Source organism: Cinclus cinclus, chromosome 1 (genome assembly GCF_963662255.1).
Source record: "Cinclus cinclus chromosome 1, bCinCin1.1, whole genome shotgun sequence".
Classification (NCBI taxonomy): Eukaryota; Metazoa; Chordata; class Aves; order Passeriformes; family Cinclidae; genus Cinclus; species Cinclus cinclus.
Window position 1 is genome coordinate 129,821,375 of NC_085046.1, and position 20,705 is coordinate 129,842,079.

At 42.1% G+C, this 20,705-nt stretch overlaps 1 protein-coding gene across 1 annotated transcript in view; it reads left to right on the plus strand.

The window, feature by feature from the left end:
- Positions 1–1,530: 1,530 nt before the first annotated feature.
- LAPTM4B (lysosomal protein transmembrane 4 beta) overlaps positions 1,531–20,705 on the plus strand; it is a 59,124-nt gene continuing 39,949 nt past the window's right edge. The window contains exons 1-2 of the mRNA XM_062503196.1: positions 1,531–1,635; positions 20,282–20,393. Coding sequence (XP_062359180.1) covers positions 1,540–1,635; positions 20,282–20,393 — 208 coding nt within the window. The 5' untranslated portion in view covers positions 1,531–1,539. The remainder of the gene's footprint in view (positions 1,636–20,281; positions 20,394–20,705) is intronic.

Here is a 20,705-nt window from a genome sequence, read left to right on the forward strand (position 1 = left end):
TCTCTCGTCCCTTTTCCACCAGGTTTGTGTCTGTGTGTCCTTGTTTATGGAATCGCCCTGAATTTATTGCCACCTCCGCTTTGAAAAGGTCAGGTCCCTGGTCAATAGCCTTCGTGAAGCAGATGCTCTTACCTTCTACAAGGCGCGCATGCAAGGGTTTCATCTCTAACTTTCCTACTCTCCGGTACTAAAGGACAAAGTCTCTCAAGGTTACCAGTGAGATAATCCATGGTTTGTGATTTTCCTTTGGCCTCTTGAATATTTGTCAATACTGATGTTTCATTTTACAAGAATTTTATTTTCATTTTTGAATATGAATCTTGAAAATATTTGCCTTATGCATAGAATCTGGTAAAAATTATAAATTCGGTGCTAACTGGCTTTTCTTTTTATGCACAAAAATCCCTGCCAACCTCTTGCCAGTTTTAAAAGGACAAACTAAGAACAGAGGTTATGCAAAGTTCCTACTAAAAGTATTTTTAATTTAATTTACTATAGTGGCTTTATAAGTAGGGAAAAAGCATAGTTAGAAATGTTCATCTGTGCCAAGTTAGCTTTTATCTTGAAGTTCCTGGTCAGTGCAGATGTATGTATGTATGAAATAACAAAGAGCCCAAAGCAACCATAGAGGGAAGCACTGGAGTACTTTTTAATGTTATATTTTGATGATAAATTGTGGAATTTGCTAGCAAGCCAAGAGGGATGGCAGTCAATAAATCATGCTTAGGGTCAGGGTAGACATACAGACCTGACTGTATTTTCTTCATTATTTCATCTGGAGGACAATGCAAACCTCAGATAATAAAACATGAAAAGCCAGCTGCTTGGTAGGAAGTTCAGCTCAAATCTGCATCAGTGCTTGAATATGCAGGACTGGGTCCTTCCTCCTACAATGATGCGTGTCCCCCCATACCCCATCATCATCAGGGCATTAACTACAGGTAGCGGCAATGAGTTTAATGTTACCTCGTATATCAGTTACACGAGGAAATTCCAGCCACCCCAATAGCAGGAATTTTGGGAGTGGATTAGGAGGGCACTGTGAAAGAAAATAAATGTTCACGGCTGCAGAATTTGGGGTAAATTCAAAACATTACATGACCTCCTCCGATACAGAGAAATGGGGTTTATTTCTGCTTTGCCACTCAAGAATTGCGAGACGAGCTACAAGTTTCGCCCAGCCGGTTCCCCCTCGCCGGGCTCATGGCAGGCGCAGCCAGCGCGGCGGGGAGCATCCCCCGGGAGCATCCCTGGGGCCAGGCTACCAGCCCGCTGAACGCCCTGCACTCCGCACCCCGAAACCTTCCCGGGTCGGCGCCGCTGCTCCGGGCTCTTGCTGCGGGTACAGGCACCCGCGGAGAGCACCGAGCTCCCTCCGACCGCCTGAGCTGGGCCGGGCCGTGCTCTCGGTCCCGCCCGCCGGGAGAGGCGGCCCCAAACCCGGCCCCGGACCGCCCCTAGCCCGCCCCCGGCCCGGCCCGGCCCCGCGGAACGGCGCGGACAGAGCGCGGAGCGGCCGAGCCCCGAGGAGCCGCCGAGATGCTGAGCTCGCCCTGGGCGCGCTTCTACTCCAACAGCTGCTGCCTCTGCTGCCATGTCCGCACCGGCACCATCATCCTCGGCGTCTGGTACCTGGTAAGCGCGTCCCTGGCCCCGGGCGCTCGGCGCCGGCCGCAGGAGCAGTCCGAGGGCTGTGCTCCGCTCGTGGGGATGCCGACAGCCGCGGCTCAGGCTGCCCCGGCGGGTTCGGAGGGAGCCGCGCTGCTGGAGCAGCGCAGTGCGCCGGCATCCCCGCCGGCACAGGCTCCCCCGAAACTGGGGCACGAAGCGAGGGCGTGCTCGGGGCTCAGGGCAGCGGCGCAGGAGGTGCAGTGCACGGCCGGGCTCGGCAGGGTCTCAACCCAAAAGCCGCCTGGGGGCTGAAAACGTGATGAGTGCAGACCCCCTGAGGTAAGGCTTTTCCCCCAAACTTGGGGGTGGTCTCAGGCCGGGGCTGGCTGCGGCACACGGGCCCCGCCGGTGTATCAGCAAGGCTGGCCGGACCCTGGACACACCGCGTGTGATAAAATCATGTTTTATCGTCTCTGGCCTCTGCTTCAGGAAGCAGTCGGGTGTTCTTGTTGCCGCTGTCCCCTGGGTGGCAGGTAAGCGTTTGGCAGGGGGGCTTTGGTCTGCCTGGTAGGGTGCTGAAACCTTCCAGGCAGCTTTTCGCAGGTACTAGAAAAACATCTTCCCTCTGCCAGGATTACAGGACGTGAGTGAGGGATTTACCCTGGAGGCACCAGGGTAACCAGCAGTAACCAAATGCTGTTTGCCACCCAGTTATTTGGCCCGGGGAAAGATTTGCTGAGGAGGAGCCACGTTAAGCTCTTAGTTCCTCTCTGACAATTGTTTAACCATCCTTTGCAATGTGGAAAAAGCAGTTTTCCCAGAACTGGTCCAGCCATAGTAGTAGGGTTTTACTAAAAGGAATAAAAAGAACTGGTTGTTTGCTGTAGGTAACGTAGATGCACTTCTCAGCCTGCTCAGTCTCTTGGTGTGAGGATCGGTCTCCGTCCGATGGCGAGGCTGTGCAGAGCTGTTTGCCAAGCATCATTTTTCAAATGATTGCAGACGGAAGCAGATTAGACCCGGCTTTATTTGCTAACTACTGAAATTCCCTGCAGAAGCAAGTGAGAAATGCAGAGCTGGCCTCCACTCTAGGACAGCTCATTAAATAAATGCAACCAGTGTAATAAAAAAACAAGGTTGACATTTATGTCCTAGAAATAATATAGAATATTCTATGTCCCGTGAAGTATGTATTTCACCACCGAGAAAATTGTGCATTAGTTGAGCCATTTCTTGCTCCAGGTTTAATAAAATATATTTAATGGCAATATCCACAGCCTTTAGTACCTACAATACTGACAGTATTGTAAAAGATGCCTCTCTTTGCAATTAAGTTTTGCTAAGTTGTAATATGACCTGAATGCTTTTGGGTACTTCTTCTAGGGTGCTTATTTTTTCTTTCTGCCTTCAGCTGAATGAAGCCTTTTCACATTGGCTCTGCAGAGACAGGGATACAGATATTTTAGCTGTTCAGTGGACCTGAATTTATTTGAGGAAGAGGGAAGTGCATCACCCGGTCTTCGATGCAAAGAAAAGACTGCTAGCTTTTTAAACTGTTACCTGTTTATCTGTTATGAGCATTTAAATACCATTGGGCCAGTTTCACATAGTCTTTTACTGCAAAATCTGGTTTTAAATTTCCATTCCTATGAGCAGGTATTTCCAAATGTACACCTCTTGCTTCTTTTGCTTTCATAACTTTTTCAAGGTGGATTTCTAAATTACTTCAGTCTGATACGGTACATTTTTCTGTGCTTTCTTTGCTATGGCAAGCATTTGAATTTTAAATTTAATCATTAAGAATAGATATTTAGATGCATGTAGATAATAAATGCTAAACCTTTTTGATTGCTTATTATGTTAGGAAACAATAAGGAAGGAAGGACTAGCTCCTTGAATGAATAGCCCTGGTTGAAAGGTCTGGTTGACAAAGTCATATACAAATGGATTTCTTCGGCTCAGAAGAACAATTATGGCTTGGTTACCATGTGCTGTTCAGGTTTAACATAAAAATAAATGTTGTCGTGGTGACCTTTTTTTATCTCTGCATGCATTTTGGGTGATTGTGTTACTCCAAACCACACATGACCGATGAGCATTATTTCAAAGTTCAAAAACCCTCTCTGTTTTTTTGCAACACCAACATGTATTCCGCGTACTCTTTGCCATTGTTATTTATGGGAAATTACTTGAGGGGAAAAAACATCAACCTAAAGAATGAGTAGTTTTCTTGTTGCTTTTTCATTTCTCACTACCTGTGAAGTGTAAGTTTTATTAATTCTATGACCATGAATACAATGATTCAGTAGTAGAGGCTTCTGAAGGATGAGGAGAAAAAAGCAGAAGCTTAAAAGTTTTGGCAGGCTTTTGAAAAACACAACATTTTCATATGTTGAACCATGAATTTGAGTTATCAGAATTTCAGGAGGCAGAATTTAATGTCTGAGTAAATGTGGAAAAAGCCAGCAGCTGAGATGGAATTCACCTTCCCATAGCAACCTCCCAGTGCCATGCTGTGCTCTGGGAATTGGAAAGGTGTTGATAACACATCAGTGTTTTGGCTGCTGCTGAGCAGTGCTGGCATAGCATCAGTGCTGTGTCTCAACATTCCACCCCCATCACTAAGCTGGGGGGCTGTTTCATTTTCATTTTTAACTGAGTTTTTGGACTCCTACAAGTAGTGGGGAGAGGGGGAAGCTGAGTGCATGTGGAGACATCTGTGCTGCTGTTGAGGGAGTTTTCCCACAGGAGTAAGGGGCAGAACAGTGTGCTTTTCCAACACAAGCACAGCAGCCACAGACACAGTGTATCAATAGCTGGGAAATAAATATTTATCTTTATTTTAGAACATAATGGATCTCAGAATGCTAATGTTTCTATAGCTCTTGTGTTTCAGTAGTTTTTTCCTGGTAGAGCCATTGGTACTGCATCTAGAGTAACCACTGCATGATATTGCAATATGGCATAATAATGCAATATATATACTGTCACTGAGCACTGAGGCACTTCAGTGTCAAAAGTAACTTGTAAAGGTTGAAGTAGCCAGGGGAAATTTCCAGAAAAGAATATCTAATGGGGTTGCAGAATAGCCCACACTTCATGAACTAGTGTGCTGCTCTGGGGAGAAAAGTTTAATAGGGGTAATGCAATGCTAAATACAAACATTATGCTGAGGATTAAAATGTCAGTAATATGGCTGGCTGGGCATTAATGTTTATTTCAAATCTGAGGACCACTTTGGTTTGGCTGGTTATTAATTTTTGGGGTTTTATGTAAGATGGGCTGTACATCTCTTCTCTATATTATAACATGAAATCCGAGGTCACAATAGTAATGCAGAAACATTTCGGGCACAAAATTCTTAGAAGTGTTGTATTAAAAAAATAAAATAAAATAAAAAAACCAAACCAAGTAAAATTAAAAAGTCACTTCCAACAACTTAATTTTGTCACGGTGCTCTTCAGAGCCAGCTTCAGTTCTGATCACCAGCAGGTGCTGGAGTCCAGGGAAAAACCAGCATTTCTGTTTCCAAGTGACCCAGTCAGTGCTGGTGAGTCAGAATAACAACACCCCTGTCAGTGACAGCATTTATAAACACAGTGTGACTTCTTCCTGAGGAAATTGACTCCACTTTCCTTGTCCAAAATACAGAGAAGGAACAACATCAGATACGCTGGGAGTGTCATGGAAGGATTTTCCACCCTCCTGGCAGTGGCAGTGGGGCTTCTGCACACCCTGAGGATTTACTGACACCATGTGGGATAAGAGGAATCCTGATTTTTTCTGGTTGACTTTGGTGGGGAGAAGATGAAATTGTAAGGTATCAGTTAAAAAAAAACAACAACAACAAAAAAACAATGAAAGAATGATCCTTCATTTTTGAGCTCTGTGTACCCAGTGCCTCCTGCTACCTGCCTCAATGCCCTGAGCACAGGCTGCTCCTCCCTGGGGTCCCACAATTCCCCCCAGAACCCCAGGAGCCATTGCCATGCCTGGGGAGCTGCTGCCCTCCCTCTGCACTCCCTGAGGTCCTGACAGTGAGGGGCTAAAAATAAAAACTAATGGAAGGCTGAGAACCTTTTATAACCACAAGTTATCGAGCTGTGTGGCTCTCACTGAAGGATGTGCACTAAGAACATAAATAGAGCAAGCTGAAGTTTTAGCCAGGGTGGGTTAAATGTTTGAGCTGCTATTTGTGGAAGGCTCAGCATGAATTGCTTGTTGTGACATTTCAGGTCTGGATTTTTCTGAATATACTGTTGAAAGCATGTCTAATATCTGTCTCTATCCCAGCCATTTTTTAATAAAAGGATTGAACCCTAATGATGAAAAAATCTACTGGTAGTAGGCTTACATTGTGAAGCAAAAGAAAAGCACAACGTGTTACGTTCTCACTGAATTAAGGTTGAACACCCTAACAGGATTGTTCACTTGATTGAGTGCTCTTGATCTGATGTCAAAAGGAGAATGAAAATATATATTTTGTCACTAGGCCACATTTATGTCCTGATATTTTTCAAGCCTCATGTGAAACAGCATGTATGGCAATGTGCTTAAATACCAGTTAGAAGATTTCAGTAATCTTGGCTTACTTGGCAGGGGGTGGAGGTCAGCAGTGACTGCTCATGTAAACAAAATATCCCTTCACTGGATCCTTCCAAGCTGCTCCTTCTGCACTCCTGCAACCTTTACACTGTCTGAGACTACTCACATCAGCAAACAGTTGTAACTGAGGGTCCCTTGAACAGGATGTAAAGGCCCTTTTAGGGAAAATAAAGAAATTTTAAGAAGTTCTTGATTATTTTTAAACACATGAGAATCACATTGTGAAAACTGAAAAAAAGAACTGAATTTGTGAAAAGAGCAAAATTGCACAATTAGAAAGCCTGGTGTATCTCAGTGTCAGGTTGTGGGGATTTTCATGAGTACAGATATGTGTTTTACTTGGAAAATTAACTTGCTTTGTTTTTATGTGGATTGAAGTGGGCTAAAAATAAAGGATTTTCAACTTTATGCCCGTAGGAAGGGTCATAGTAGCCAGCTCACTGAAGGTTCAGTTCCTTCATATCACCCAGGGATGTTGCTTCCCATGTTGTGCCAGTGGGATGTAGCTGGGGGTTGGCTTGGGTTATCCTGCAACACCACCTTTACCACCTCCAGTGCCAGTCCAGCACTAGTGGCCCTGGGGAAAGAATTCTTGCAGAAAAGGGCCTGCTGTGGATTCACCAGGTGTTTGACCCTCCATGGCCAAGACCTGGGCTGTATATTCAGGGGAAAGAGCTGGGTGGTGCCAATGACATTGCTAACTCCCATCCCTTGGTAGGAGATCTAGTGTCAGCAGTACGTGAAAATTCTCCACTAGCAAGTGAAGGTGTCATAATGTGTAATTACTTGAGATTCCCGGTTCTTACAGAAATGGTTGGATTGGTTAACTATTCATGTCCCAAGTGCCATGTCTATAAAATGATCATTAGTTTTTCTACTGTATGTACTTTGTAAGATAAATGACAAGATCATGGGAAAAAAAAAAAGCAGTAACATTCCCAAGTAACTCATTAGACTCTTTCTATGCACATGTTTGCTATTGAGGAGAGTAGAGAGAAAACTTGGAATTTATTATGTGTACAGGAGAATATGAATCTTACTTTTAAAGGCTTCCCTGATGATTGATGTACATGTTGAACATCCAACTGAGACTGAAGTGAGAGGAGGTCCAGGGTATATGCTCTTGTACCAGATCACATCCATTTCATTATCTTCAAGACCGGGGGAAAAAATTACTAATTCTGCACACAAATACCTGCTTAGGCCCTGTGTGTATTTGCTTAACAAACTGAAAGCACACGTATGCATTTTAGGTATGTCATAGCAAAGAATAAAGACCAATAATGATCATTAGCATGAACAAAATTATCTCATCTGAAGGACCATCTCAATAACCGCATTCTGATTGTAACTTCTCTAGAGATACATTGTTAAATAATATAACAGTTGTTAGCTTCAAGAATGCATCAGGAGAGCTCCTTAAAGAACTCCTCCCTGCTCTGCACAAGCCCAGGTTGATTTTTGCAGTGCAGGACTTTATCCCATATTTTTTCTCCAATTCAGGCTTCAGGCCCTCTTCAGTTGAATTACAAGATGAATGTATGGGAGGAATTTAAATGGCACGATCAATAGGATAGCTTGCAAAGAGCCTAATCACTGACCTGTGTGTGACAGAATCCATCCCTGAACAGGCCAAAAAGGTTATCTGAGCAAAGGATAGGTTCATTGATACACCATATCCCAAGTCCCCTGTGCTTTTTGTTCGAGGTGAAAATAGCTGGATTTGTGTTTCCTGTGCTGCAGGGGGAAGTCGAAGCAGCATTTTATTAGCCTGTCCTAGACTCTGTCATTCATCAGTATAACATTAAAACATTTATTAAAGATGCTTTTTCTTGCAAAAACCTTTTAAATCATTGGAGGGATACAATTTCTTGAAAATGTCTTTTGGGCAGCCCCTGCACTTACTGAACTGTTTATTAGTCTGTGATACAGCACAAGGATTTATGAAAATGTCTTTAAGCTCTAATCCCCTAACATAGGCAGTTTTTCTTATAACCCCAAATACCACGGTAGGATATTTCATAGAGTATGTAATCATTGCAATGACAGCTGACAATCTGTGTCAGTTGTCTTGATCATGACACCGTTGTCTCATGTAATCAATACAATTATCAGCTCAGAAAATGCAAACCTTTGTAAAATACCCTTTTTTTCTTATTAAGGACTTCATGGGATAATAAATTCCCTCCAGTGATAAAACATCTGGTTGGTTGTAAGAGGAATAAAGTTTACATAAAATGCTTGTTGAAGGAGAGAATTCCATTAAGAGTTCAGTACGTTATAATCACATTTGGGTTTTTATACAAAAAGTCATTAATATATTTATAGAAAGGAGAGAAGGTATTACATTAATCAAGTGAAATGTGTTTGGAAGTTCTGTTGAAGGTTAATATGTATCTCCTAGTGAGCCAGAGGAGAACACATTAAGCTTCCTAAACTGATCGTTGATTAGACTGACGTCAGTGAAAATGCAATTAGTCTTATATATTCTTGGACATATGGAACGGATGTTGCAAAATAGCCAGGAATTAATTTCCTTGATTGCTTTCTTCTTCTCTTGTTTTATTGTGAGGCTTGTGCTTTGACTGTAAAACTCTGGAAATTTAAAGTGTCTGAGGCCTGAAAATGTGCAGGGCAATTTCTGTGCTGTTTTCCAGCAGGGCTGGAGGTTTAAAGTCCCAAATCTCCAAACAGCAGAATAAGAAGCAAAGAGCCATGCTTGTGTTTGAAGGTGTGAGAGAGTGCTCCTGGTCGATGTGAGTTGAATTGTCAGCAAAACATCACTGAAAATTAATATGGACTTGTAACTGTTCTTTGACCTCCTGCGGGTCAGCTCTTTTTCAGGTGTCTGCAGTGTGCTCTAACTATTGTCATCCTGGTACTCAGCCTTGGAAAGTGTTTTGAGAGTGCTGTGACTGCTTTTCATTTTGATGCTGGCATGTGCTGAGCAAGGTCTTGTTCTATCCAGAGATATATTAAGCTGCTTAAAGCAGACAGGATAAATGCTTTTGGCAGAAACACAAGTTTGTGGGAGATTTTCACCTTGGAGAGATGCATTTCCCAACAGTGAAACAGCTGTGGCTAGACAGACAGGATACATGGGATCGTGTTCTTTACTATTCCAGTAATTATCTGTATTGTACCCTCCTTCCACTTCTTCCTTGCATGACTAAGGCCCTGCCTTGGGCTGCAGAGTGCTTCAAGGGTGTAGTAACTGGTATGGCTTCTGGGGATATTGCCTGTGGTGGCTACCTAAGAATAATAGATGAGTGATTTGGTGTGTTTTGGTGTTGTTTTTTGTTAGGCTGTTTTTTTAATGAAGTGGCCGTATGTGGCTTGCTCTCAAAACCAGAGCACAGTGGTCTCAGCGGAGCGGTGGCAAGTGTCCAAAGAGGCTGGAGGGGACTGTGAGCACGGACAGTGCTGGGACAGTGCTGTGGCTGCTGTGGGTGTAGGGCACACAAGTGCTGGCCAGGGCCAGGACGTCACTGGACAGTCCAGCCCGGGTCAGCAGCTACAGCGACGTTGCCTCGCCCATCCTCTGTCACAAGTCCCACAAAATATCTGTGGGAGCTGCCACAGCTTGCATCACAGTCACACTTGAGCAGGTCTACCCTCAAGCTTTCACAGCCACCTGCAAGGCTCAAACATGCATTTTTTGGAAGTCAAGGATAAATGCAGAAACCAAATAAATCCCACTTGAATAACTCTTTTTCTACTACTAATTCTTTGCTCATTTTCCACTGCATCCTGAACCAAGATGACCCTTGGGAGAAATTGTGAGATGATCTGGAAATTGTATATGTGGTTGTATTTCCTCATAAATATTTCCCTAGAGTTCTTGCTGGGCAGAAGACGTCAGCAATTATTTTCAGGACTTTCCTTAGATACAGGTTAAACTTCCTTTAAATACAATGGAAAAGTAACAAAGACTCCACTGATAAATTTGTCTACAAATAGCTTGTTTCCTCAAACCAGCAAAAGAGTAAGATTAAGTAATGTTATGTTCCAGTTATTTCAATTATGAAAGAGATGCCTCTGCCCAAATTAAGGTACAAGCAAGACCATATGCCAAACTGAGTAGCACGGATTTTATTTAACAGCAAATGGGAGGTAGAAAGAGATAGAAAGAAATAGAAAAAGGAGAGGGTAGAAGAAGAGAGTGACACAGATTAATTAGAAAATATTATCACTCCATGGATCCTGATGGCATCCCATTAATCCTGTTCTTCTGATCTTCTTGGTGGTAAGGGTCCTGCAGAGCAATGACTTTGGTGGATTAATCAATACACACTCAGGCCAGGTGGGAATGCCCAGGGACCTCCCCTGCAGGGAACAAGTTTGACCCAGTCTCTTGCAACAGACTCTGGAGCAGTGGCATCACTTTTCCATCACGTGCAGTGTTCTAGTGCAAGGCCTCAGGAGAAAGTCAGGGGAGCACTTTGGGGACACTTTGATGGGTTATGACACCCCCATGGATTATGACACCCCCTCAGCTGCCTCTCATGTGAATGTCCCATGGATGTGGCCTCTGGGGTTGGTGTAAGGGAGGATGGGTGTTCACTGTCCCTGAGCTGAAGTTATGCCACACACCCAAAACTGTCCTCCTCCCCCCTTGGCTGGGGGGGGGATTCTGTGCAAACCTGGCCTCAGCAGATGAGGCTGTGGGCTGTGGCCTCCCCCACCTCAAACCCAGCCAGAACTGATTTTTGGGACAGCTGCTGGGTTTGGTTTTCTGGGGGAAACTTTATTCTCCCTCAGCCTTGCTTCCTTCTCCCTGAGATGATTGAACAATAGTGTCATCTTTGCCTTATCACAAGTTCCCTTAGGCATCTGAACTCACAGTCTCAAGTTCCCCTCAGGAGGCATCTATCTTTAGGGAGGCAGAAATCTCTTGTGCATATTGCACAATCTGTCCATCTATTTTTTAAAATAAATTTCACCATTACCATACTTCAGTAACAACAGACCTCTTGTGGTTTTGGTTTTAAGCCTGTTAAAAGGCTGGCAGTAAGCAGTAGTTGAGTCATTTGTATAGAAGAGTGCTGGCAAATTATCCTGGACTTCCTATAGCAATTTAATCAGGATAGTTTTTAAAGATCAGTGTTTAGTGTCATAGCAATCAAAGCTGAAATTCTGTATAAAGTTTGATTGAAATACTTCATGCAGCTTTCTATTATATGCTCTCTATAATATGGACTTCATAATATGCTAGTCTGAGCCTGCCTGGATGATTCTTTGCCTTCTCATAAGTAATATGGAAAAACAGTGACAAGAATTGCAGACTCTACCCTATCTTCCCCAAGTTAAAGGATATAAAAACCTGGTTTCTACTTCTGACCTGACTAATGCTCTCCCTATTCCAGTGCAGTGTTTCAGATAGCAGCCGAAACCATGCTTTGAGAAAAGCATGGAGAGAGACAAGGAGAAAGAACAGCTTGTTCAGGGACAATATTTTCTTTTATTTTCCTGTAATGTTAAGGCTGAGCAGTCACCTGAAACAGGAAGGCATGCATTTTGTTTTTTTAAGATCTTTTGTGATATGACTAAACACTTGTATTTCCTTAATAAATAGTTCATCCTTTTCTGAATTCCTTCAGCCTTTTGGCATCAGTAATAATGCCTCATAACGAGTTTCACTGGTCAAAGGAGTGAAGGATTCTCTTTTAACCCAAGTTCAAGAGCTCCTCTTTCTGTTTCCCTTCAGACTGTTTTGTTCCATTGGATGAAAAGATAATTAAGAGTGTCTGAGTTTCTAACTTGGACCACTCATTAAATTGTGCATCACTAACTTATCTGCAGCTTGTCCCTGAGCACTGGAAAGTTGAAACATTTTTGTTAGCATGAGGCAGAAGGCTTACATGGCAGAAAAAAAGAGAGAGGTGTCTACACTGACAACCGGGGCTCTCCTGCTCCTCCATTCCTGGAGTTCAAGCCAGTGGCTGTGGTGGGCTCAGATGTAGCTCCTGTGCCCTGAGAGGGAAAGAGATTGAGTCACTGCTGTGAGACTTGTTAAAGAACTTGGGTACACACAGAAGGGACATCTTGTTTCTTGTTTCTTCCTGTGCTATTTACTTGCTCTTCACAGCACTCAGCTTAAAACCTTCATTGATAAATTTCCTCCTTGTTTCTTCTTCAGAGCTCAGAAAAAGCCCCTGATGAACACTAACAAACACAAAACTGTGTAAGAGGGGGAGACAGAGAACAGATATAAAAATCTGCCTATATGGGGCAATAAATATGAATACATTATCTACGCTAACAGAAAGTCTGGGAAAGGCACCCCAGGTAGTGCAAATCTACCCTGAGCTAGTTAAATCCTGAACCCAATTTTTTTTTCCTGTGTAGAGTTCTTTTGTCCTTTTGATGAACAAAAGAGTTCTTGCTTTTACTTATATGTTCTACTCCTAAAGAAAAAATGAAGAAAATATGCAAAGAACATGCCTAGTGAGAAGGGAAAGGAAGATAGGGAGAATTAGACATTGAGAAACTGAAATAGACATTTTCCATACATTCTTACTTTATCTGATAGTGATACTGACTTCAGATATCCAAGTGCTAGAAAATACTAATCTGTTCAGTTTCAAGGAGCAAAAGTAGTTCAAGACTGATGTTTTGTTTCTATCATTTCTGTAAAGAACAGGTAGCTAGACTCATAAAATTGCTTTGAGTTTTTTGGAGACAGAGAAGAGGGTAAGTGGGTTCTGCTTGAGATTTTCTTAAGTTTTAGTAAAAATGTTTAGGATTTCTTACCGCTGAAATTAATGTCGTTAGCAATTTGGTTCCTTAGTATCTCTGCAGAGGACAACAAACTAAACCATGCCAGTTTTGTGGGATATAGAACTCCATGTGCCAGTTCCTACATATTACTGGGCTTCACAGTGTCATGAAACCAGCTCTGGAACTGTAAAAAGGGACACAGGTAGGGAGTTAGTTCTCCACCAGTGCTGGGATTTTAGGAGGGTGCTTAAGTGGATCTCTCGTGAGTTCAGTGAGGCTGAAAACAGTCACAGAATTAAAACTATACCAACATCTTTCACCACCCATAACGTTCAGACTGCTACATGCATGGATTGAGTTATAAATTGAACACTCAATAGAAATAAAATGGGGGAGGGCTCTTCTTTTTTCCTGTAAATATAGGTATCTCTCTACACTGCATTAGAAAGTCTTGGGAGAACTGTAGTGGAATATTTGTAGAGGGGACCCTGTAGACTTCAATAGAAACAACACTGTATCTTTAATGCAATGTATTGATTTAAAGTGAGCATAATATTTCCTCTTCTAAACTCCTTTATCAAGGCTGTTTTATTTTGACTGTTGACTGAAAGCCATTGTAACTCCTGGCAATTCTTACAGTGTTTACAGTCATTAATGTAACTTGCCTGCAAAAGCGTTTCTCTGCTTGAGTTAGGAATCATCAGTAGATCCATGTTAATGGCATGCTCTTAGGAGCTACAGGAACTAATTTTAATTTAGATGAGCTGGTAGACATACCATGCAGCTGTACTATTACAAAAGGTCTGAAAATATAGTGATATTTATTTTCTGATCACCTGTTGCTGCAGTGGTTTCTGACACCTCCCCCCTGCATTTTATTCCCATGAGTCACCGCAGTTCACTGATGATCTCTGTAACAAATGACATGGAAAAAAGGTGACCTATTGGCAGTAGAAATCTGAAATTTTAGCACATTATGTAGTTTCTAATTGCTGGATGCTGCCTGTGGAAGACATGAGGCTGTGTCCTTGCATCCTAAGCACTGGATAGTCTCTCCAGCAGAACTGCCTCACAGTGTGCTTAAGCTGCTGGTTATTTATCACAGTGCAGGTGACAGCAGCATCAGTGGCTGGTGGTGCCAGTCCCAGCCTCATCACCAGTGTAATGGTTTGAAGGCAAAACCAGTGAGAGACTCAAAGTCAGAAATACAATTTAGTAGGAAAAAAACCAAAAAATAAAATACATGCCATAGTACAAAAGAAAGCCACTGACAGGCTGAGAATACAACCTGACACCCTGCTATTTAGGGTGGTGGTAGCAGTCCAGATGAAGTGGTCTTGTTGAAATAGTGATCCTGGTAGCTCTTGTCCTCTGGAAACCAGTGGGTAAGAGCTGCCTTGGTGCTCCAAATCTCAGTTTTTATCTAGGTAGGAAATGTTTGGCTCCTCCCCCTGGGTAGAGCAGCTCACAATGGGATGATGTAATTTTACCAGTCATGCAGTGGGACTCAATGGCCCATTAACAGAAGATATCTTCCTGGAGGAAGGATGGATCATGGAAAAGATAAAGAACAGTGCCCCACCTCTTTTTTTTTAACCGATGACCCATTAACAAAGGATATCTCCTACAGGGATGAGGATCACTGCCCCACCTGGTTTCAACAGATGGTAATATAATACATACTTTTGGGCACATCTTTACATTGTAACATCAGACAACTTGCTGTCTGTCTTGCTCATGTCTGCGTGCACCTTCCTCACAGAGCTGTTGCTATTTAAAGTATCTTCTGATATCTGAAATTATGTTTTGTAAGCCCACAGCAGGAACTCCAGTTACTTCTCCAGTTTCTGGATGTCTCTTGCATAATATTTCCTTTCTCCCCTTGGCTTCATAAATTCTGTGGTCTCTCTCTGTAAAGCAGTTATTGTCCTTCCCTCCATTGATTAAAGAGCGGATGTGATTCCATCTGGCTGCCAAAAAAAAGTGAGATTTTGAGATTTTTAAAAAATATGTATTTTATTTCCATATCAAATAAGAGGACACTTGGGCATTTTTGGGACTTCCTGTTGGATCTTTGTCCAGTGTGTTGCTAGGGCACTCAACACCATCCTGCTGGGACTGAGCCCAGAAGCAGAATTGGAACTGATCATGGGGTTCACCAACAGCCCCAACAGGGCAGGTGATAAACCAGGGGGGCCACCCAAAAGCAAGGAGAGCTGGGACCAGCTGGAGACAAGCGTTTACAGGGTCCACCCAGGAAGCACGGCTGGAGACTGGCCTCTTGTACCACTGGGACAGAGACTGATGACCCCAGACTGACTTGGACGGGGTCCCAGGCAGGGGTGTGGAGAGGCCCAGACTGGGCTGTGCAGGTCAAATAAGGCTTGTTAGTGTCCCTGGAGCTCCTCTCCTGAGCCCCTGGGATTGCACTGGGGCTGCAATCAGCTGTAGAACCCAGTGGTCACAGTTCAGACTTGATAGTACAAAGCCTTGTGTTTTATTCTTATTGAACACCTCCCATGGGCAGAGTGGGAGCTTCATCTAAAGTTTATTAAAGAAGCCCTCCTGTTGAGTCATAGGGTATAGAAAGGTTCCCCTTGCTTTTTAAACTCCTCATAGAGAAGTCTGGGTATGGATGGATCCAGTCTTAAGCCCAGGCTTTGTCAACAGTTTATGTCTAAAGGATTATATAGGTATCATTGAACCTTTATACAATTTTGTCCCACAGGATAAAGGACAGTAAAGCTGATATATTTAAATAAATAAATAAATAAATAAATAAATAAATATATATATATATATATATATATATATATATATATATATATATATATATATATATATATATATATGATTTTTTATTACTATTTTTATTATTATAATGGTTAGACAAAGCTATCTTAATCACAGTATAAGAGCTTATAATATCTTATACACAGTGTAAGAGCTATAACAGCCGTTATAGTACCCCATGAAGCAATATTGGAACAATTGTATTAAAGCTAACAAAAATTATTAATTTATAATTTATTATTATTAACAGATTGATGTTACTCACCCATATCAATGACCATGGGCCAGTTTCTTGAAAGGTAACCTTGAAGGGCATCCCCACTCAAGGCAGAAGTCTCCACACATGCACTCCAAGAAGGGGTATCGTAGAAAACCCTGCTGCTCAGGTTTGGGACTGGGTGATTGTCAGCCATTATGTCTCCAGGCCAGCTGTGTCAGCTCAGCAGCTTTAGATAAACTATCAGCAGTGTCACTTGTTTGTGCCTTTCTCCACATCTTTTACCAGGTCTACCACGTTTTCATCTCACTATCAGAATGTTTAACTTCGGGGTTGCGGGATTGAGTCAGACTTGGCTTCAGCATTGTTCTACACCAAAAGCAGCATGAATCCCCCTTCTTCATTTACCACTGAAAGCTTTGCAAATAGGACACATTGTTCAAGTTATTTTATGCCATTCTATGGAGAGCATCCTGCTACAACCCACTGCTGTATGGCCATGGACAAGTTTCAGTTTCTCCATCTGTAAAAGGAGGACAGTGTGTCTCACTGGGAAGGTATAGGGTTTAGCAGCTTCCTGAAACTTTGTATAATTAAAATGCTTTCTAAACATTGCTAATTGGTTGTTACACTATTTATTCCTGAAGAAATGCAGAGCCTCTTGAAGGAAATTTTGGTCATATCAAAAGAGTACAGGAATCTCTTTTGCTTTTCCTAGAGTGGAGATTTCAACTCTCATACTGACTGCATATACCAACAGGGAATAATTTTTTATGCTCTTGTCCTTGATTGTGTATCCTTGGAAAACATTACATCAGTAAGTTTTTAGACACACTGACTTTATGCATTAAAGCATTTTTTGACATTCAACAGTCACATCACTTTCAAAACAAAAGGAAAACCCTAATGAACACAATACACCCAACTGTGCACACATTTCTAGGAGGAAGAGAGAGCAAACAAACACGCGGTGTATTTGACTTGCACTGCTGACAGCACAGCTGGAAAGTGCTCAGATGATTATGAGGATCTCAAAAGAACAAAATGATAGGACAGAAAAGTAATGCACTAAAGAGCATTACAGAGATTCCTACTGACTGCAGCAGACTTCAGATCAGGTGTACTGGTTTGAACAGCAAAACCATTGAGACTTCAAGTCAATAATACAATTTTTAATAGGGAAGGGGGAAAAAAAAAAGGAGAAAAAACAAAATACATGCAATAATAAAAATAAAACCACTGACAGAGTCAGAATATAACCTGATACCCTGTCAGTCAGGGTGCTGGTGCAGTTTCCCTCCAAAGCGATGATGTGGATAAAAACCTGGTTCTTCCTCTGGAATCCAGTGGAAAAAGGCTGCCTTTGGCGTTCTAAACCTCAGTTTTTTATCTAGGTAGGAAAGGCTTGGCTCGTCCTCCTGGCTGGAGCATCTCCCAGTGGGATGATGTAATCTTATCAGTTAGACAGTAGGACTGAATGGCCCATTAACAGAAGATACTTCCCACAGAGATAAGAATGATCACCCTTATCAGTTATGGCCCATCAACAGAAGACATTTCCCACTGAGATAAGGATGATCACCCTTCTCAGATGGTAATAGAATATGTATGTTGTATTGTAAACCAGGACATCAGGCAAACACAATGTATGTCTTATACAGAATTTAAGGCAATGCCGACAGTCACATAATCTGAATCAGGACATATCCATAAGGAGAAAGTAGAGTGCCTAGGTCAATATTTTATGAATTTTCATGGCTATATTTTTACCCAAAGAAAATGTCTTTACAGTAACAACACTCTACACATTTATGGTTTCTGATTGCTTGGATATTTTGAGTACTCTTGTTAGGTAACATATTTATTACTGGTTTATGTGTTCTAGCTTTCCACAAAGCAGAATGAAACTAAAGCTAGGTTGCGATATGGAGTTGTACATAATGTTAAAACCCAGTAAGACTTAAGGAATGTAACTTTGAATTGTGATAGTCATCTGATGTCTTCAAAACCAAGAGAAAGCCAAGATCATTCTACAGCTTTCCCAACACAAAGTTATTTAACTACTCTATGTAAAAATGCAGTAATGATGATCTCTAACCCCCTCCAGACAAATTATTATCTGCTTCTTTTCTTATTGTTCACCACGATGTCTAACTTAAATTTTCTTTTGCTATAATTCAGATCTGTTTACTCCGTGGATCTGGAGGAAGTTTGTTGCCTTGTTCTTTCCCCTCCACCACCACCTTTCTTCTCCTAAAAGCCTGAGAGCACCTCCCCCTACCTTTTCCTTGTTAAGCAACCCCAGTTTTTTCCCTATCTGTCCTACATTCTGATGTCTGGCTACCCTCTGACCTGATGCAGGGTCCTTCCTCCCTAGGGCTTTTCCTTATACATTTTGGAAGGACTTTGAATCCTTTCTGCAGAGGGAGGGCAAGTGGGAGGATAGTTTATGCATCTGATACCCAGGTTTCTGCAGCACTGCCCACCACCATGTAGCCACAAAGATGAGCTTACGTGAGTCCACTGAGTCATGTTCAGTTAATTCACTGTCATACCCAGACTCCTGTCTGAGCAGCTGTCACTTAGGTTTCCTTTGCCTCATGTTCTTCTGAAGTTCTTCACAAATGTGTTTCTCTATGCTTTTTGGTGTTGAATTGTGCTCTGTTGTCTGAATTCTGCTCTAGTTGGTCAAAATAATTTTAACCTTATTTCCCAAAGTGCTTACAAACTTGGCATTGTCTGCAAATTAGTGAAAGGTAGAAGTTACAAGTGACTTGAAATAAGTCTCTTAACAATACTGGAAAACACTAATCAATATATTTTCTGTGCTGGCTGTGAGTCCTTAAATCTGTGACAGCTGTTCTTTCAGTAGAATTATTCAGCTGGCTGTGCATTCACCTTCCTGCACATTCAACCAAACCAGCTTTTCCTTGCACATTTATGAGAATCTCATAATGTCAAAAAGTATGCTAAGATGCAGAGATGTTTTCTACTGTTTCTGCCCTGTCCATAAGGCTTCTTTGCCAGAGAAGGAAAATAAAATAACTTAAAATTCGTCCTTGACAAGCCCATGGTGATTGTTACTTGTGACCATGCAAATCTGAAGTGTTAATGGGGAGGCTGTGTGATTATCTGTTCTTTTGTTCTTAAATCTCACAGTCTATCTAGAAACTGACCTTTCCATTTTGAAAATGCATAAACTGTGCTTGCTCTTCTCTTGTCTTGTGAACTCAATCTATTTCCAGCAGTTTTCAAAGATTGCTAACAGATCTGGTATCAGCTAGACTTGATGGAATTTATCTATCTAAAAGGATCTATCTTACCTGAGAAATTCTCTAGCCTGTTATGTCTTGAAATAACCTGTGTTTCTACACCTTCTTGTTGCTGTTAGTAACCTGTGATCAGACTAGGATGACTTTGAAGTGAGAACCAAAGCAATAAAATCCGTCTTTCCAAGTGTACTGTTTTCAGCTTTCTTCTTTCCATTTTCTTTTTCACCAGTTATCTTCCTAGTTCTGTAGAATAAGCTTTTAGCCTAGCTACATTATTTCATGCTAAGCAATCTTCTTTTCTGCAATTAGCTCTCTTCACTTCAAAGCCATACAAGCATTTTGTTCCGATTTGTTTTAAAATACAGCTCTTGGCTACCTCTCCAACCCGTTCATAGCTGATACTTGACAATCCGCTTCTACTGAATCACTTGATATTCTTGGCATTTAATTCACTTACTGCATTTCATAGCCAAGGCCTTGTTGGATATGAATGTCCATCTGTGCCATATGACACAGGAATGTGGGCATCAGCCACGGGGGCTCACATTGCCACCTCCTCCCACCCCCCCAGGCCTCCTCATTCAGCAGCTCACCTGAGCCAGAGCAGCAGTCATGACCTCTAAAAATACAGCCTTTTCCAGTAATTCAGCTTCTGTTTGATCATCTAGCAATTTTACAGGGTCTGCCCCCAATTCTAGTTGTGCCATGCTGACAGTCCTTGATTACAGCATCCATTTGTAAGACTCTCAAAAAGACTGGTGGATGTGCTAACATGTTTTATAGTCTGAAAGGGCTGAGTTAACTTTGCTGGTGTAGAATACAGTCAGATTGAAAAGAGGTAATCTGTTTTGTTTAATATTCATGCTGCCATTCAAGGAAGAAGTAAGCCCTGTTTACACCAACTTAGAGAAACTAATTGCAGGGTTAGCTAAATACTACAGTTGGACAGTTGGAAAACAGTCTCTATCATAGTTGGTGTGGAACACCGTGGGTATGTGCTGCCCAGATGTTTTTCATGCATTACTTTCACAGACTGATCTTTTTCCTTTTTTTCTCTCTGTAGATTATAAATTCGGTGGTCTTGCTGATTCTGCTGAGTGCCCTGACTGATCCTGACCAGTACCACCTGACTAGTGCTGAGTTAGGGGGTGAATTCGAATTTATGGATGATGCCAGTAAGTACAAATTCCCTAATACTAGCACTCATTGCTCCAGCATTTATGTAACTGTCCTGCCATTTCAGTAATTACTGTCCTTTCAATTATTGCTTCACCTTTGTACCTTACAGATGCATTTTTATTGTGAAAGTGTCTTGGTTCAGTTCAAACTTGTTTCCTAGTAGTAACCTTATCTGACACCTACCTATTAATAATCAATCCATGTGCTCTGCTGTGTCCTGGCTTGGCTGGGGCAGAGCCAGCCCTTGGCAGGGAGATATATCTCTGAGCATGGTGCTGAAAGCCCCAGGGGAATTTTACAGGACAGAG